The sequence below is a fragment of the Mobula hypostoma genome, chromosome 1 (assembly GCF_963921235.1).
Source record: "Mobula hypostoma chromosome 1, sMobHyp1.1, whole genome shotgun sequence".
NCBI lineage: Eukaryota > Metazoa > Chordata > Chondrichthyes > Myliobatiformes > Myliobatidae > Mobula > Mobula hypostoma.
In genome coordinates, this window is record NC_086097.1 from 221473263 (window position 1) to 221494017 (window position 20755).

Below are 20755 nucleotides of genomic sequence, written 5' to 3' on the forward strand. Positions count from 1 at the left end.
ATTTAAAGTTTAAATTGAAAACTTGCTTAAGTACTTAGGTCCAGCTTTTAATTTCCGGCAGATAATAGCAATGGATCATACAAGGATTAAAATAATCAACACACTGGCACTCACTAGAGGGCCCTGTACAAGTACCGTTCACTTAACAAGTGGGTGAACAGAAGTCTCCTCCTGTCTATCATCTGCTGTTTAACACAGCAGATGCTAGTGCATCTGACCTCCTGCTTGGTTGCTGGCCCCTGTGGTCAGAGCCAGAGTTTGACCATAAGACATAGAAGCAGAATTAGGCCATCTGGCCCATTGAGGCTGTTCCACCGTTCAATTATGGCTGATCCTTTGTTTTTATCTCCTCCTCAACCCCAGTTCCCGGCCTTCTCCCGGTAACCTTTGATGCCATGTCCAATCAAGAATCTATCAAGCTTTGCCTTAAATACACCCAATGACCTGGCTTCCACAGCTGCATGTGGCAATGAATTCCACAATTTCACCACCCTTTGGCTAAAGAAATTTCTCCGCATCTCTGTTTTGAATGGACGTCCCTCTATCCTGAGGCTGTGCCCGCTTGTCCTAAACTCTCCCACCATGGGAAACATCCTTTCCACATCTACTTTGTCTAAGCCTTTCAACATTCGAAAGGTTTCAATGAGATCCCCACCTTATCCCTCTGAATTGCAGTGAGTACAGACCCAGAGCCATCAAATATTCCTCGTATGATAACCCTTTCATTCCTGGAATCATCCTTGTGAATCTCCTCTGAACCTTCTCCAATGCCAGCACATCTTTTTTATGATGAGGAGCCCAAAATTGTTCACAATACTCAGGGTGAGGCCTCCCCAGTGCCTCATAAAGCCTCAGCATCACACCCTTGCTCTTGTATTCTAGACTTATTGAAATGAATGTATTTGCCTTCCTCACCACCGACTCAACCTGCAAGTTAACCTTCGGGATGTTCTGCACAAGGACTTCCAAGTCCTTCTGCATCTCAGATTCCTGGATTTTCTCCCCATTTAGAAAATAGTCCACACATATATTTCTACTACCAAAGTCATGACCACGCATTTTCCAACATTGTATTTCGTTTGTCACTTTCTTGCCCATCCTCCTAACCTGTTTAAGTCCTTCTGCATCTTTCCTGCTTCCTCAACACTACCTGCCCCTCCACCAACCTTTGTATATTCTATAAACCTGGCAACAAAGCCATCCATTCCATCATCTAAATCATTTATATACAACATAAAATGAAGTGGTCCCAACACCGACCCCTACAAAACACCACTAGTCACTGGCAGCCAACCAGACAAGGATCCTTTTATTCCCACTCACTGCCTCCTACCAATCAGCCAATGCTCTAACCATTTTAGTAACTTTCCTGTAGTACAATGGGCTCTTAACTTGGTAAGCAGCCTCATGTGTGACACGTTGTCAAAGGCCTTCTGAAAGTCCAGATATACAACATCCCCTGCATCCCCTTTATCTATCCTACTTGTAATCTCCTCAAAGAATTCCAACAGGTTCGTCAGGCAGGATTTTCCCTGAAGGAAAGCATGCTGACTCTTGTACCGTATTACCAAGTACTTCATCACCTCATCCTTAACAATTGACTCTAGCATCTTCCCAACCACTGAGGTCAGGCTAACTGGTCTACAATTCCACTTCTGCTGCCTTTCTCCTTTCTTAAAGAGTGGAGTAACGTTTGCAATTTTCCATTTCTCTGGCACCATGCCAGAGTCCAATGATTTTTGAAAGATCATTTCTAATGGCACCACAATCTCTAACGCTGCCTCTTTCAGAACCTTAGGATGTAGTTCCTCTGATCCGGATGACTTATATACCTTTAGGTCTTTCAGCTTTTTTTAACACCTTCTCTCTTGTAACAGAACTGCACCAACTTCTCTTCCTTCACACACTACAACATCAGGCATACTGCTAGTGTCTTCCACAGAGACGACTGACGCAAAATACTCATTTTGTTCATCAGCCATCTCCTTGTCCCCCATTATTATTTTGTCTACCTCATTTTCTAGCAGCCCTATATCCATTCTCATTTTTTATTTTATTTTTAACATACTTAAAAAAACTTTTACTATCCACTTTGATATTATTTGCTAGGTTAAAGTCTGTCACAAGCCTTGTGGCCCATCAGGCCGGTGCTTATGCCAGTTTTCATGGCGTGAAGCAACTGAGAGTACGAGGCTCCCCTCCCCCCCAGATAGGATGCCAGTCTATCGCGAGGTTAACCCCCAGCATTTTTTCCGGTACCTATTCTCAGCTGGGTAGACTGGAGCATTGTGTGGTTAAGTGCATTGCTCAAGGACACACACACTGCCTCGGCCAAGGCTCGAACCCATGACCTTCAGATTACTAGTCCAATGCCCTTACCACTTGGCCACGTGCCACACTATTGTTTTGCTAGCATGCTTTCATATATTATCTTTTCCCTTCTAATGATTTTTGAGTTTGGGTGTGTCAAGCTAAGGAACATGATGTAGTTCATAAACACAAAATAATCTGCAGATGCTGGGGCCAAAGCAACACTCACAACAAGCTGGAGGAACTCAGCAGGTCGGGCAGCATCAGTGGAAAAGATCGGTCGACGTTTCGGGCCAGAACCCTTCGTCAGGACTGAAAAGGGAAGGGGCTGAGGTCCTATAAAGAAGATGGGGCCTCCTCTACATCGGTGAAACCCGACGCAGATTGGGGGACCGCTTCATCGAGCACCTCCGCTCCGTCAGCCAAAACAGACAGGATCTCCCAGTAGCCACCCACTTCAACTCTGCTTCCCACTCCCATTCAGATACGTCCATACATGGCCTCCTCTACTGCTATGATGAGGCCAAACTCAGGTTGGAGGAGCAACACCTCATATACCATCTAGGTAGTCTCCAGCCCCTTGGTATGAACATAAATTCTCCAACTTCCGGTAATTCCCTCCCCCTCCCTTCCCCTATCCTATGTCACTCTGTCCCCTCCCCCAGCTGCCTACCACCTCCCTCTTGGTTCCGCCTCCTACTACCCTTTGTGTTTTCCCCTATTCTTTCTTCACCTTTCCTGCCTATCACCTCCCTGCTTCCCCTCCCCCACCCCTTTATCTTTCCCCTTACTGGTTTTTCACCTGGAACCTACCAGCCTTCTCCTTCCCACCCTCCCCCACCTTCTTTATAGGGCCTCTGTCCCTTCCCCCTACAGTCCTGACGAAGGGTTCCGGCCCGAAACGTCGACAAATCTTTTCCACGGATGCTGCCCGACCTGCTGAGTTCCTCCAGCTTGCTGTGAATGACGTATTTCATATCTGACCCCTACCAAACCCTGCTTTATACTAGAATTTAACTCAGCACCAATCATTTGGAGGAGATTTCCAACCTGGATCGAAACATGTTATAGTTAAGGCAGAGGTCGATAGGTTCTTGATTGGTTAGGGTGGGCCAAATGGCCTAATTCTGCTCCTATATCTTACGGTGTGAGTGTTTCTTAAGTTTAATTATTGAAAATGTTTTATTTAATTTATTAGTTAAGTAATTTTAAAATTAGTTATTTCTTTACTTTTTTAAATTAGTTACATCTATTTCAGTTGTTTTTAATTGTCTCTCATGAACAGACAATTAGATAAAATTAAAATGGCATTTCACCACATAAGACATCAGGGCAGGTTTGGAACAGGGCTTCAGGTCTGTTGCTTGAGACTCAGTTGCTGCTCACAGATTGTTGTGCCTCACAACACAGCCGTGCAAACGGACTTTTGGTTGGGTTGGATCTGCATGACCGAAAAAGGTTGGTGATGGATCATTTAGGCTGTGCTTCACTATATTAAAGCAAGTTAATGCTCTGCTGATACAGGCAGTTGGGAAAAGGAGGAGTACCTTTGGGAAAACCCAACCCTGCCTGACCTGTGTTCTTTATGTAGAATGCATGGTAACATGGCACTTTCAGTGATGCCCTGTTCTTTGGAAAATATTATAAATCTACCAAATCCCAGAGTTCTGAAACAAGAACAGAAATGCTGGAAGAACTGATCCAATCAGGACAAGTAATGTTTTGAGTCAGTGACTCTTCCAGAGAACTGCAGAAAGAATGGAGGGTTTACAGTTTTCAAAGCAGAGCTAGAGGTGTAAGACAACAGTTAATATGAAGACAGATAAAAGGAGATGCAGGATCCTAACCCAGAATATCAACTTCTATCTCCATAGATGCTGCTTGACCTGTTGTGTTCCTCCAGTAGTTTGTTCTTTGCTAGTTATTGGTTAAGACAGATCATGTGATAAAGAGCATTGAAGAATATCTATTAATAAGACTTTATAAAGATAGGGACACAAGTGTGATATTGGGAAACAGTGAGAAAGGTGTTTGTTATGTTGGAAAATTCTGTGTTCATTCTGGAAGGTTGAAAAGTGCCTAGATGGAATGTTACTTCTGGTTACCTGGGCCTGACTATGGCAGTGAACGAGGCTACAGTCAGACATATCAGAATGGGAATAAGATTGAGAATTAAAGTGGTATGTAACAAGAAACTTGAAATCACTCCTGTACATTGAGCACAGGCCTCAGCAAAACGACTGTGCGAACCACTATGCTACTGGGCTGCCCCACACTACTCTGCCTGTAGATGTCACATTGTAAACAACAAATGCAGCAGACTAGACTGGAAAGGATGGGAATGAATTCTGCTTTGCACAGAATGATTGCTGGATGATGGTAAGGCAAGGGGGAAATGGGCAGGTGTTGCACCTCCTCTGGTGCATGGGAACACATCATGGGATGAAGGGAGGTGGGCATCAGATCAAAGTGACATGAAGTGAGAGGTGAAGGGGAGGGGCCGGGAAGATGTGAATGGTGGGATCATGTTGGGGCTGGTGGAAACCCAGTAATACTGCTTCCAGATGCTTGGGGTAATGAGATAAGAACACGTGCTCACCCAAACATATCTTCAGTCCGTTTTTGTCTGAATGTGGCTGTGAATTAATGTTGCCTCTAACCCTTCTGGCAGCCTGCAGGTGAACTATCTGGGAGCTAGTGTTCTGCTTGTTCTGGCAGATAGTTATAGGGCCTGTTGCAAGAGCTGGCACAAACCTATGACAGCCTCCTTATGCACTGCTTCTTTGAGAAGTGCAGGTATGTTGCCCTTGGTACGTGAATTCTAAGAGAGAAGGGTTCTAATCCCCACCCTCTGGTTTGTGCTCCCTGCAGTCCAATTTTGGGCACTCCTTCCTCCTGGTCTTCCTCAGTTTGAGGGGAACCAGTGAGAGGGCTAAATGATTAAAAATAAAAGCGCACACTGCTGAAGGTCTCCTTTAAGAGCTAAGAATGTTCTGCAGGCATTATATTTCCTTTCAAAATGTCCAAACAGTCAGAGTAGGTTTAAAAAAATAGTGCAGATGCTAGAATCTGGATGAGAAACTTGGGGGAATTGAGCAGTAACTGTGGGGGTGGGGTGGGTGGGGTGGGGTAGGGAAAGAAGTGGTGTTTAAAATTCCTTCCTCTCCCTCCCCAGAGACACTGTTCATATACTGAGTTCCTCCAGCAGGCTGGTGATTTGAAAAATTTGCTTTTTTTTAATGTATCATTATTTTAAGTAAGTTTTCCAATACATCAATGTAGCAGAGGATTCTCCTTTAAGAATACTCAAAGATGAATATCCTCCTGATATTTAGGATGTGGAAAGTGTTACGGATGTATTCGGGTTCCCATATTGAGCAAACACCTCAACTACATTTTGCTCCTGCCTTTGGCTCTAACCCACTTTGAGGTAAGTAACTGGTAGCTTTCTCAAGGCTTTCTTGATGTTTGCACTGTGGGCATTAAATAGAAAATTAGTGCAGCTTTTCTGCTGGTAAAATTGATTTTGACCTCCTACTGTCCCATTCGTGAAGAAAATCATCTGAGAACAATTCCCTTCCGCACCTTCCCAATACATGTACCTTTTATTGGGTATAGATGGAAAACTGCATTAAAAATGTACGACCAGTCATTAAAAAAGGAGCTTTGGTGAGATTTATCAGTGGACAGTAGTTGAAATATTCCTTTGATTGTTTCTGAAATTAGAGCTCTGCATTCACTAAATTTATTCATTCTTTTCACAGGTCACATTTCCCAAGCAACAAGAAAGCTTCTATTTAAAAGCTCAAAGGCTTATTCTGAGATCTTCAAGTGAAATGAAGTTTCACTTATAATTAAGGCTGCAAAGGAATGGAATTGGGTTTAATCTGGTACTGGGATTTTTTTTAAACAGGTCTGATAAAGACTGTAATTATGTTGATAGCTTGGTGCTAAATTTGTTGTGCAATTATTGAGAACTAAGTACTGCTGTACGATAGAGAAAAATTGTGCTTAATTAAACTCTTGTTTTTTTTGTGTTAAAGCCGCTAATTGGAAGCTAATCATTCAAAGTTGTAATAACATACTTAAGGAAAAAGCTTACAATGCATGCATGTTTATAAGGATTTGCAGTTCAATGTGACTGTCTCAAAGGTGTGGTTGAACTGTGGAGAAACCTTTGAGGGGGTAAGGATTAAGTAAAAGAAGGAATGACAACTTGGTATGGAACCTTAGAGCTCAAGAGAGTGGTCTGAAAAATATAGGTTGAATACCATTTTTTCAAAAGTGCTGAAGAACAGGAATGGTTATTCATATAATTTTACAATGAATAATTATCATAGTCAAACAAGGATCAGAAAACAGGCAAGGACTCTTTTCACCTGTAGCAACAAATAAACTGTGAGAGAAATTCACTGAGTGAGCAGATTGCAGCAGCTGCAGTCTCTTTGTGTCTCACTCATTTTCTAAATAACATCACCTTCAATCAATAAGGCGATTCCTCAAAAAATTGGCATCTATCAATGAAGACCCAGAACATTGTACCAGAACAGGAGCCTGAAGGCACATGCTCAATGTTTCAGGGACAACTTCTTCACATTTGCCATCAAATTTCTGAATGGACAAAGAATCAACTTTTATTTATTTAGTGAGATGCAACATGGAGCAGGCCCTTTGGGCCCTTGAGCCATGCTGCCCAGCAATGCCCTGATTTAATCCTAGCTTGATCATGGGACAATTTACAATGACTTACCAACAGGTATGTCTTTGTACTGGGAGGAAACCAGAGCACCCAGCGGAAATCCACACAGTCATGGGGAGAAAGTACAAACTCTTTACAGACAGCAGCGGGTATTGAACCCGGGTCACTGATACTGCAAAGGGTTGTGCTAACCACTTCACTACCATGCACCAACTCATGAACCCTTGAACACTACCTCACTGTTTTTGCTCTTTTTACACTTATTTAATTTTTTATATATATTTCTTATTGTAAGTTTTAGATTATGTATTGCACTCTATTGTTGCTGCAAAAAAAATTCACAACCTATCAATGGTATTGAATCTAGAAAATTTTTTAAAATCCATGAGAATTTGTAGCCCAGTAGATTCTCATAAAATTCTTACCAAAACATATTTATTTTCGTGATAAATATTACAAATCAACTTATTTCTTATCAAGTACAAGGTGTCTTTCTCCTAGCAGCACTAACTCGACAGGAAATTTGCAGATGCAATCATGCAAGAAAATGTCAGGCTTCAGCTGTTTTTTAGATTGTGCACCTGTCTACAGTCATCAGCGCTATCTGCAGACTGCCAACCTTTTCCCAGCCTCCAAAATCCAATCATCATGCAGCTGGTTTGAACTGTCAGGTTTATGTCCAAGAATTGCTGGTGTCAATCAAGATAAATGATAAACATAACAGATGAATCTATCCTATTTATAGTTTTCAATCCGCAGCAAGAAGCAATTGTTCGCAGAACATTCCATTTAACGTGCTGTATTACTCACAAGGCATTGTAGCTAAAATGACTAATACAAAATGATCAGCTTTGCCAAAATAAAACCCATCACTAAATTGAATAAGCCTGCATTGAAAAATGACCTGTTAAAAGTTAACTTGTTTGAACCCAGCTTTTCAGAACCTTTTTCTTTAAGTCTTATCCTGAGTACCAGCATTTCTGCAGCACATTCCTAGGTGCGTGTCACCTTTTTGCCATCCTCATCCAAAAGGCCATCACTGAAGTGTGGGCACTATCACAGGCAGTAAGTAACTTTTCTGGTTTCTGGAAGCAATGGAATTGGCCTAATCTTGTCAGTTTTGGATGAACGAAGATCTAAAATCTGACAGTAACTGCTTATGAAAAGTTCATTCTAAGATAATCTATCCCATTGCAACTTGATCTTTCCAATAAATGTCATGGAAGACAAAATATGCAGAAGAATGCATGATTCTCATGGTAAAACTAAATTCAACTGTCCAGAGTACCTAAAGTCAGGTTCAATAAGAGGTTGATGAACCACAACGGGTCATCAATGGGCAAGGGTCTCGGCCCGAAACGTCGACTGTACCTCTTCCTAGAGATGCTGCCTGGCCTGCTGCGTTCACCAGCAACTTCTATGTGTGTTGCTTGAAATTCCAGCATCTGCAGATTTCCTCGTGTTTGTGTTCTGGAATTGTTAGCAAATCAGGGTAAGGATCAGGTGTCAGAGATTCGGCACTGGCAGGCTTCAAAAGAAGGCTACTTGTATTTCAAAGGATCCCACTCATCCTGGACATCACCTGTTTTCCCCTCTACCTTCTGGGAAGAGATACAGAGCATTAAGGATGAAAACAAAGAGACTCCTTAACAGCTTCTACCCACAAGCAGTGAAATGTATAACACCCCCTTCCCTTCTCCTGCCCCCCTCCTAAGATGGCGGCAGCTAAATGCACCACACTTTCAGGAATGGCAGGTGTGCAGTAGTCCTACCACCGCCCCCTCCCCCCCATCCATATATTATTAATTTTGGACTGCACTCTTGAGGTTTTAGAGTTTATTTTATGTATATATTCTTTGTCATGCTGCAAAACGTTGAGCTGCTAAACTATGTTTCATTGCTCCACAACAATGACAATAAAGATATTCTTCTTCTTCTTCTTCTTAGGCATGGCAATAGGTGAGTCAAGAGAATGGGGAATGAGTTTTGTTCGGAGTGGGGTTCTTATTTGAGAAAAGCTTGCCAATTGTTGTCGGGCTGGTGACAGATAGAAGGCTGACGGTTTACTTTAAGTCACCCTGAAGTGGTCTTTGAGAGCCTACCTCTGCAAGAACAACTCAGATTATGCAGACCATGTTTGCGTGACCGAAAATGATGGAAATGGTATTTAATCACGCACGAAATACTGCTGGATACTACTGGGTGTGTCAGGATTCCTGCATGAACTGGTGCACAAAGAGAATTGGAGGGAAGTTTGCATTTAAGCATCCATGCAACTCTATTTCAGGTGTTTGCTCTTTGAGGTATCCACTGCTTTGGCATATGTCTGCGTTTCAAATTTTGTGGAAAAGAAATATGATCAAATGATAACTGTGATGTTTCTTTGTCTTATTTTTATTTATTTTAGTCAAATATAAATTGGGATTTTTTTAAAAAAGGACCTGGTCTCAACAGGGGTTTGCAGCTTATTTCAATAAAGCCTCACGGAAATGAGACTGCAGTATCCTGGGTTCTTGTTTGCTCAGTATGCATGACTAACACAAAGTAAATAAACACCACTGAATCAGTTAAGGGTTCAAATAGTTTACACATCAAAACAAAGGCATAAATTTAATGAGTGAGCAGATTGAGGATTTCCAAACAAAAGAATACTTGGAAAGGAATACAATTAATGGCTCAGTAACTCAGAATGACGATCAATATTTCTGAACTTTATTCTGTGAATTTGAACAAGTAGGCAAATGGTTTTTGTTTTTAAAAACGCAAACAACAGGAATTCTGCAGATGCTGGAAATTCAAGCAACACACATCAAACTTGCTGGTGAACGCAGCAGGCCAGGCAGCATCTCCAGGAAGAGGTACAGTCGACGTTTCAGGCCGAGACCCTTCGTCAGGACAAATGGTTTTTGTTGTTGGAAACATTGACCACTGACTTCCTTCTGCCACAGGCCCAGTACTCATGTTCAAGCCTTTGGTCATGCCTTGTCCCATGCTACCTTAGATGAACCCGGACGTCAATCTTGCTTGTCTGGACAGACCAAGAGCAAAGTGATAAGGACCTAGGTAGAGGTAGGGCCTCAAAAGATGTGTTAGAGTGGCATGGTAACCCTTACAGGACCTTCCCATGCTACTCCTTTGGAAACCATCGACAGGTGGCAAAGTACTATGAAATTCTTGTATGTCTCAGTTACATAAATATTTCCAAATTAATTAAAATAAAACTAGATAAAAGAATTTTACAAGCCAATAGTCTTAATTTTCTGCAAATCTCTGCACTGCCCATTTAAAATCATGAGCTTAAAGGTTGCAAGAGCAGATTCCTCAGGACAAATGGTGCAGAATCTCAGCAAAATCTGGTTCTGCTGCTGAACCCCATGAGACAACCAACAGAGTAATGCCGCTAACAAATTACCAAGAGCTTAGTTGGCAAGTCTGAGGTCAATAGACAGTAAATGTAGAAATACCAGTAAAATCCAAGTTCATAACCTTCTTAGGACGCCTAATTGAACTCACATATATATACCTACTCTACCTGGTCTGAGAAGATTATGAATGATTTCTATAAATGCTGGTTTTTCTGATGAAAAGAAAGCTAACAGGATGACTGGGAGGCAGATATCTCTAATTTTCCAAGCACTGTTCTGCATTTGTTGCAATATTGCTGATTATCAACAAATCAGTTTGATTGGTATTCTTGCTGCCAGCAGCCCTCTTAAGGCTGAGTCACAACGGCAAGACACAGTGACATTTTATGGGCAGCAAACAAAACTACTAATTATTCTATTAATTATACTTTTTCTGGACTACAATCAATGCAATCGATAGTTTGTAGTTTCCCTTTGGGAGCCGTGCTTTTGAAACGTTTGTATGGCCTGGTGTTTTTGCGGTATCAGGAAGGATACAGCAAACTGGACCCTCAAGGGTACAAGTATGGCCAAGACGGTCATTGCTAAAGTGGACTTGGGACCAGATTGAAACTTGGGTCTGGATTGAAGTGGCAGGGCCTGGGCACGAGCAGAAAATTAACCAATATTTAGCCAATTTAAGGACTGAGTCTGATTAAAAAGATCAAAGCAACGAGGCTGAGGGTAAGCAATGAGCCAGTGTTCAGGCCACTACTGAACTTGCAACACTGAACTGGCTCCGTGGCTGTGGGCTCACTTTCAAAAATTCTATGGTTCATGTTCTTCGTGTTATATATTTACTTTCTAAATTGTTTGCTCAATTTATTTTCAGTGGCCCAATTGAATTGACAGAGGAGGCCCCAGACAGGCAGGGGTGAGGATTTATAAAGTAATGTTCATGGGCTTTCACTTTTACCACCGCCCCAATAGTATTGCAATTCATTAGCAAGGGCAAATAAAGATAAGGTAGGAACAAGTGGAGCGGCCACTGTAGGACCAGTGTTAGATTGGGGAGGCTTTGGTTCAACAGGCTTAGATGAGAACAGGTTTGGCTTCTTCATTCTTTGTCTTTTAGTGCATAATTAGTGCCATGGGAATGGCTCCAGGGGCTGTGTTGTGTTGTGTTCTTTGTGTGAGACGTGGGAGTTCTGGGAGACCTCCAGCTCCTCAGAGAATGTGTTAAGGAACTGGGGCTGCATCTTGATAATCTTTGGCTCATTTAGGAGAATGAGGAGGTAATGGATAGGAGCTACAGAGAGGTAGTTACCTCTAAGTTGCAGGAGGCAGGTGCCTGGGTGACTGCCAGGAGCAGGAAAGGAAATGAGCAGCCAGTGTGGAGTATCCCTGTGGTGGTTCCCCTCAATAATAACTATACTATTGAAGGGGATGATCTACCAAGGGGGAAATGTAGCAATCAGGTCTCAGGAACTGAGTCTGGACCGGTGGCTGAGAAGGGAAGGAGTGAGAAGTGGATTGCAGTAATGGTAGGAGATCCCATAATAAGAGGAGTAGACATGAGATTTAGTGGATGTGAAAGGGACACCCAGACAGTATGTTGCATCCCAGGTGCTAGGGTCAGGGATGTCTCGGATTGGGTCCACAGCATTTTAAAGGGGGAGGGTGAACAGCCAGATGTTGTGGTGCATGTAGTTATTAATGATACAAGTAAGAAAAGGGATGAGGTTCTGAAGAGGGAATATAGGGAGTTAGGCACAAAGCTGAAAAGTAGAACCTCAAGATTAGTAATCTCTGGATTGCTGCCTGTGCCATGTGCCAGTGAACAGAAGAACAGGATGATTTGGCAGATGAATGTGTGGTTGAGGAAGTGTTGCAGGGGACATGGCTTCAGATTTCTGGATCACCGGTATCTCTTCTGGGGAAGCTACTACCTGTATGAAAGAGAAAGGTTACACCTCAACCCGAGGGGGACCAATATCCTTGCTGCAGGTTTGCCAGAGCTCTTGGGTAAGGTTTAAATTAAATTGGTAGGAGGATGGAAACTGGACTGATAGGGCTGAGGATAGGGCAGATGGTATACAAGTTGGTTCAGTGTGTAGTGAGACTATGAGGAAAGACAGGCAGATGATAGGGCCAAACTGCAGTCAGCGGGTTGATCTGCAGTGTAACACGGGGGCAAAATCAAAAAGCATGGTGAATACAGGACTCAGTGTGTGATAGTTGAATGCGTGCAGAATACGGAATAAGGGAGATGATCTTGGAATGCAGTTAGCGATTGACAGGTATAATGTTGTAGGCATCACTGAGCCGGGGCTGAAAGAAGGTCAGAGTTGGGAGCTTAACATCCAAGGATACATATTGTATCAAAAGGACAGACAGGTAGGTGGAGGAGATGGGGTGGCTCTGTTGGTAAAAAAATGAGATCAAGTCCTTAAAAAGAGGTAACATAGGATCAGACGATTTTGAATCCTTGTGGGAAGATTTAAGAAACTGCAAGGGTAAAAAGACCCTGATGGGAATTATATATACAGGCCCCTGAACAGTAGCCAGGATGTGGGCTACAAATTGTAACAGGAGATAGAAAAGGCACGTCAAAAGGCAATGTTCTGATAGTCATGGGGGATTCCAATATGCAGGTAGATTGGGAAAATCTGGTTGCTGCTGGATCGCAAGAGATGGAATTTGAAGAATGGCTATGAGGTGGCTTTTTAGAGCAGCTTGTGGTTGAGCCCACCAGAGGAAAGGCTTTTCTGGATTGGGTGTTGTGTAATGAACCAGCTACATCCCAAAGAAGAAGATGTACTCTGATACATGCTCAAGGAGATGTGTTTTTTTGTGAGAATGATGTAATGGTCTTTTGGAGGTCACCTGATGTGATTTTCCCGCCGATGTGAGGTCATGTGATGACATGTGACCCATGACTATACAAGGGTTGACCCAGGTGACGCAGTGGGTTTTTTGAGTTTGTAGATTTCCAGGTAGAACGTGCTGTATCTCCGTTTCTGTTGTGTGTTTGTTTTTGGTGATGCAGTTTAATTGTTAAAACGGTTGTGCGTTCTGTTGCAAAGTACCTTATTATTTAGACTGGAATTTTTAGCTAGATGTATTGATTTACTCAATTCCAACATTAGAAGGGAGAGTGAAGAATTTATCGAAGTGCAAAATCAAAGGATTGAGAGCAGTCGTTTGGCAGTTTAATAAAGGATCGACTTTATTGAGTCTTCGTTGGAGTAGCAACTTGCATCGAGATAACTCTTGCCAGAAAAAGCAATGAGTTCATGTACAAAGGTGCTCTCTCTCTCTAAAGGGATTTAAGGTCAGTCGATTTAAACTGTTTATTTTCGGCATCATGAATCCTGTGGACAGAACCAGCAGTAAAGTTGCGTCTGTGAAGAAATCCTTCTCCAGAGAAGTCTCTCCCAATTGAACGTGTAAATCTGTTGGACTTTCGAAGTTATCACTTTAAGAACTATATCTGACTGTATTGCTTTAAGAACTGTTTTCGCATTTAACACTTTAAGAACCAGAGCTGAGTGGCGAGTTGGTGAACGGCTGCATATCTGTTAACTTCCAGTTAAAGTTTTCGTTGGTTTTTTTTTCCCTTACCGTTTATCGGTGATTAATAAATGTTTGGTTATTTTTATATAACCCGTCTCGATTGATATTCATTGTTACCGGTTACGTAACAACTCTAAAAGGCAGGATGATGACAAGGGAAGTCAAAAACAACATAAAAGCCAAAGACAGGGTACATAATGGAGCAAAAATTAGTGGGAAGTTAGAGGATTAGGAAGTTATAAAAAACCAACAAAAGGCAACTAAAAATTCATAAGGAGTGAAAAGATGAAATATGAAGCCACAAAGTTTGTAAATGAGCCAATAATATCAAAGAGGATACCAAGTTTTTTTTCAGATATACAAAGAGTAAAAGAGAAGTGCTAGTAGATACCAGAGCACAGGAAAATGATGCTGTAGAGGTAGTAATGGGGGCAGATGACCTAAATAAGCATTTTGAATTACTCTTCACTGTGGAAGACACTAGCAGTATGCTGGAAGTTGAAGCATGTCAAGGGGCAGCAGTGAGTGCAGTTGCTATTACTAGGAAATAGGTGCTTAAGAAGCTGAAAGTTCAGAAGATACATAAGTTACTTCAACCAGATAGATGACACCCCAGGGTTCTTCAGGAGGTGGCTGAAGAAACTGTGGAGGCATTAGTAATGACCTTTCACAAATTACTAGATTCTGACGCGGTTTCAGATGCCTGAAAAATTGCAAATGTCACTCCACTTTTCAAGAAGGGGGAGGCAGAAGAAAGGAAATTATAGGCTAGTTAGCCTGACCTCAGTGGTTCAGTGATGTTGGAGTCAATTATTAAGGACAAGGTCTCAGGGTACTTGGAGACACATGATAAAACAGGCCAAAGTCAGCATAGTTTCCTTAAGGGAATATCTTGCCTGACAAATTTGTTGGAATTCTGTGAGTAAATAACAAGCATGATTGACAAAGGAGAACCTTGTGAATGTTGACTATTTGGACAAGGTGTTGTGCATGTGTCTGCTGAACAAGATAAGAGCCTGTGGTATTACAGGAAAGATACTAGCATGGATAAAGCTTTGGCAGATTGGCAGGAGGCAAATAGTGGGAATAAAGGTTGCATTTTCTGATTGGCTACTGGTTACTCATGGTATTCCACAGGGGTCTGTGTTAGGACTGCATCCTTTTATGCTATATGCCAACTATTTGGTTGACGGAATTGATGGCTTTTTGGATGATACGAAGATGGGTGGAGTGATAGGTAGTGCTGAGATAACAGGGAGGCTGTAGAAAGACTTGAACACCTTAGGAGAGTAGGCAAAGAAATGGCAGATGGAATACAGTGCCGGGAAGTGTACGGTCATGTAGTTTGACAGAAGGAATGAAAATTCAAAGAGCTGAGGTGCAAAGGGATTTGGGAGTGCTCCTGCAGAATTCCCTAAAGGTTAGCTTGCAGGTTGAGCTGGTGGTGATGTAGGTAGATGCAATGGTAATATTCATTGAGGGAGGACTGGAATATAAAAGCAAGGATGCAATGCTGAGGCTTCATAAGGCATTGATGAAGCCTCACTTGGAGTTTCGTGAGCAGTTTAGGCCCCTTATCTAAGAATGGATGTGTTGACATTGGAGTGGGTTTGGAGGAGGTTCAGGGAACAATTCTGGGAATTTCGATTGTATTCAAGAAGGAGTCTCAAGGCTGTATGTGGTATACATACTTCGATAATAAATGTACTTTGGATTTAAGACTGAACCGATTTGGGGAGCTGACGATTTCAAAGGTAAGGAACTCAGTTTTTTTTTCAATAAAATTGCAAAGACATGCTGTTAGTGATATATACGTATAGGCTTGACACTAAATAACTCAGGAGGTAAGCTTGTTCAACAAATGGTCCTGCCAGACAACCCAAATCTAGCACACTGGAGACCTAAGACTTAAATTGCATGTAGGAAAGAACAATGTTGACAATGCTGATATTTGTTTAGAACTCTGTCACAAACTCTGTTCTCTATCTACTGACTCCATCACTCTATCTAGTTATAATCAGAGGCTGACCTACACCATTTACATCCTGGTGTCCCATTTCAGTGAGAGATCGCTTTCAGCCTCAAAAATTCCTTGGCCATTGCCAAAGCCTCCAACATTCACCTTTTCAACTCTGTAACATTAGCTCCCTCTGTCTAGGCTTACCTGCTGCTGAATCTCCGCTCACTTGTTTGCTGCCCTTAAATACGTCTATTTCCATTGCTCATTCCCTTCATTCTGCACTCCACAAACTAAACCCATCTACAGTTTTACTGTTTGGACTCATGCTCACACTAAGTCCCATCATGAATCACACCTATTAGCTCACTGTCTTCAGATTCAGCAACACCTAATTGTAAACTCCTCAATCTAGTTTTCAAACTTTTAGATGCCCTACATTTTCTTATCATTTTCACCTCCTCCAGGTCTACAAACCCTCAACTGTCTGCACCCCTCCAATTCTGTGCATTTGCTGAGTTTTGATTTTCACTGGTCCTTATACAATAAATGATTTCACCAATCACTATATTTCTTATATTTCTTTACAATTCAGAAGAAGACTACCTGGCTGAACAGGTTAATGCTGGCTCGTTAATACAAGCCCGTCTGTCTCATTTCCCATCTCTCCTATCCACCTACACTGGGGGGGGGGGCAATATATAGTAGCCGCTTAACCCACAAGAAATCCTTTTCCTCTGAAGGAGGAAACAAGCTCACCCAGGGGAAACTCTGCATCAACTGCACCTGAGGATTAAAATCTGATCTCTGCAGCACTACCCGCTGCCTTAGCAACTTCACCTCAATCTTCTCCATCTCATCATTTTAGACATTCTTTTAAAGTTGCGATTTCTCCTCATGTCGCTCAGAATTAAACATTATTTGATCATCCTCTTTTGAAAGGGTGGAGTCATTTTATTATGTTAACAGCACACATCATTGACTTTAAAAAAAAACTATCAATATGAAACAATAACTCTGTTTTCTCTCTTTACAGGTGCTATCTGACCTACTGAGTATTTCCAGTATTTTCTGTTTTATTTCAAACCTGTAAAATCCTCAGTTTTTTACTTTCAGCTACGCATGCAAATTGACCTTATTATCCTTAAAAGTTGACTCTTACTGCACTGGCAACTTCTCTACCACTCCCGCACACCTTCAAACCAGCGTTATCATGTTATTTACTTTGGATTCAGTAGAGAAACCAGCTGCAGTGATGTGTACTGTATAAGCAAACACATTCAAGAGCCATTCAAATATTTTCAATGATGCAGATTAAAATCTGGGGAGAAAATTATTCTTGTCAATAAATTAATGTGATGCAGGTGACATATTAACGACTGCTCTAGAGCCAGTAAAGTTAATGAAAGTAAAAACTGGAAGCAGTGTGCAATGTGTAACCAGTATTATGGTTATATCATGTTTTTCATGAACTACTACCCTCATTCATCCTATCATAAAACTATAACCAGAATGTTCCTAATTCTGATCCTGATCTTAGTTGGGGCAAAAGAAGGGGCATTATCCCTGGCCATATGTTACTAAGCAAACTGCCTGATGTCGTGCTCAGAACACTGATGCAGTGCTACAGATTTCCATCAAAATCCGCTTGTTTCTCAGGTCTTTTGGACAAGGGAATTGTGTTAATTGGTCTGCTTTGCAACTCTTAACTGCCCTCTAAAATGGTCTCTCAGTTTTATCAAACAACTACATAAAATCATTGTAAGAATAATACTGGGTAGACCACCCAGCAAAGTCCCGGGCTGTAAATATGACAAAGGAGTAGACAACATAGACTTTGATGCAAATCTCTCCCTCGTTAACTTTACTATGTCCACATTTTTATATCCTATATAATATTGTTTTCTTAGAGGTAAATCAATGAGAAATGTAGTTCCATAAGAAGATAAGGTAATCCTTTCAAAAGAAAGGCAAACATTTGCTCAAAAATCACAGTAGGAATTCAGTAAGAGACCAAACTCATCACGTATAACTCATAACTACTTTGGAATCATTTAAAATGTTTTTGCCAAATAGGGATATCCCTAAAATTTATATGTAACCATGAAATAAACTTCCAATGATGACAAACTTTCAATAAAATCTAACATTCATCATATTTCTCAATGAGACATTCTTCAGAAAAAATAATCTTCAAGTGCACAGTCACTTTGCTTGGTTCTTACCCGTCCATATCTATTGGCGTAGGATCCTGTGAGCAAAGAGTGAAAAACAATGATAGTTTCATCCAGGTCCCATATGAACACTCGCTGTGAAAAGACAAAGAAATCAATGTTGTCCTCTGCATATTGTAAAAGGATACCTCAATCAATAATCATAAAACATGGGGGAGTTGTTGTTAAGTGCTACTATGTCATGACCCAGGTTTCTACATTACTCACCAAAAGACTTAACGTCAAAGCCTGAGACCAGCCTAATCTATTGTTAAGCCACTCATCAAATGAGGTAATGCATGCAGGTGATGGTAGCTTAGTGCTTGGTGGTTACCAGATTACATTGTATTAACTAATTCATTCATTTAACAGATCGTTCGTCAAGAGAATTAGCATTAAAAGATCAATACAATAAACTGCTACTGTGGAAGCAAAAAGATTTTAAACAATTCAAATCTTTTATTATCAGCTGAACATCATTATGATGTTAGGAAGTGGAGCATTTATTTGTGCTCATACATCACTTCAATTTTTCACTTTTAATGGCATCCAGATATCAGTCTTACCTCAAGGTCACTGTCTGGAGGAGGAGACGGGTTATTATTTCTCCTACCCCTGCCACGTGATTTTCCATCTGAAGCTCTACGTAACCGATCCGACTCTGAATCTTTAATGGTTGCGGATGGACTGTGGATGGTACCAAATTCACCTGAAATACAAAATGACTTTCACCTTCCTCCTTCACTTGAAGGGTTTTTATACAAGTGTGTTTGCTGCATCTTAAGAGGGAATAAACTTACAACCAGGCATTAGTATGTTGGATGATGTAGAGGATTCTTTTTTTTTTGGTGATAAAGACAAAATTGGAATTGTAAGATTAATAGATGAATGTTAAATCCATTCCTGTGATACTCTACTTTCTGTATTAGGAACATAGAAACATTGAAAGCCTACAGCTCAATACAGGCCCCTTGGCCCACAAAGCTATGCCGAACATGTCCTTGCCTTAGAAATTACCTCAGGTTACCCGTAGTCCTCTATTTTTCTAAGCTCCATGTACCTATCCAAGAGTCTCATAAAAGACCCTATGGTATTCATCTTCACCACCGTCGCCAGCAGCCCATTCCATGCATTCACCACTCTCTGCGTAAAGAACCCCTGACATCTCCTCTGTGCCTACTTCCAAGCACCTTACAACTGTGCCCTCTCACGTTAGCCATTTCAGTCCTGAGAAAAAGCCTCTGACTATCCACACGATCAATGCCTCTCATCATCTTATAGAATTCTATCAGGTCACCTCTCATCCTCCATCTCTCCAAGGAGAAAAGGTCGAGTTTACTCAACCTATTCTCATAAGGCATGCTCTCCAATCCAGGCAACATTCTTGTAAATCTCCTCTGCACCCTTTCTATGGTTTCCACATCCTTCCTATAGCGAGGCAACCATATTTTGGAAAGTAATTACTAAATTAGTCTTCAGATTCCAATTATCATGGAAAGTTCTAAATACTTCTCACTATGACAGATCTTTGAAAAATTTCAACTTTTTATTTAATTCATCAACTTAACTACAGCACAGGGGTTCCCAACCTGGGATTCACAGACCCCCTCATTAATGGTAGGGGTTCATGGCCCAAAAAAAGTAGGGAACCCCTGTTATAACAAAGCTTTTAACTCCAAGTGTTATTGTGGTTTTACAGTCACTTTCTCACTTGTGAATCTGAAGATTGTGGGGGCAAGGCCTCAACCAGCTTCATATTCTAGCTGTATTTTCAAAGATCCATCTTTAGGATCGTCAGGAACCCAGATGGTCATAGGAACATCATCAAAAAAACATGGATTACTGGGCCATCTCTTTATTTTCTGCCTACCTCACTGTAACTATACTGCAAATTGTTCTAAATAGTTTTAAACGCAAGGCATATAAAGCATTACAAAACCGGTTTATTCTTCAAAATCAGATTTAGTGATTTCTGAAGGCTCTTCTGATATGGCAGTTTGGGTAATGGAATTTACATTTATGGAATTCACAAATCACTCGCAAAAAATCCAGGATATGGAATCAATCTTATGAAATTTAGGTGGAAAAAGTCTAAAATAAACACAGTATTTACTTTTTTCTATGTGGACCCCACTTTTTACAAATGCAGCCCCCACACCAGTAACACAGTTGTAACCTGCACTGCACTCCCAGAAACAGAGTGCAGGTTTGCATGTATTATCCTGGCAGAAAAGAGACAGAAGGCATGGGTGGAGAATTATTAAAATGGGTCACAGATGGGATTTTGCTGGGATTAACAGTTTTGCCCCACCTCAAGCTATCAGCCTACTTTGACATATGAAGGGGAGTTATTCTGGGATATCAAAGTTTCCATTTTATGCACATTTGAATTGCTGGAATCTGATAAAAAATGTCTATAGCACTTAATAAATTAGCTCAAATGTGATTTGATATAAACCAGTATGATTGGCATCAAGTAGGAAAATCTAATACTATCATGGTTAATGGTAATGATGTATTTATCATACTTCGAGGGACAGGTATGTTATGAGACCCACTCTGAAATGCTGAGTTACACCGTGTGTTAGCTGTAAAGCTCAAGACCACTGGAATGAAGAATGGGAAAACACTAGTAAACTCAGCAGTTGTTATTTCT

At 41.2% G+C, this 20755-nt stretch overlaps 1 protein-coding gene across 2 annotated transcripts in view; it reads right to left on the reverse strand.

Annotated features, from left to right (window-relative positions):
• eya1 (EYA transcriptional coactivator and phosphatase 1) overlaps positions 1-20755 on the reverse strand; it is a 198272-nt gene that overhangs the window by 87869 nt on the left and 89648 nt on the right. For both annotated transcript variants that reach the window (XM_063042018.1, XM_063042022.1), the window contains 2 exons: positions 18666-18808; positions 18112-18195 (listed from right to left, as the gene is read on the reverse strand). In XM_063042018.1, coding sequence (XP_062898088.1) covers positions 18112-18195; positions 18666-18808 — 227 coding nt within the window. The remainder of the gene's footprint in view (positions 1-18111; positions 18196-18665; positions 18809-20755) is intronic.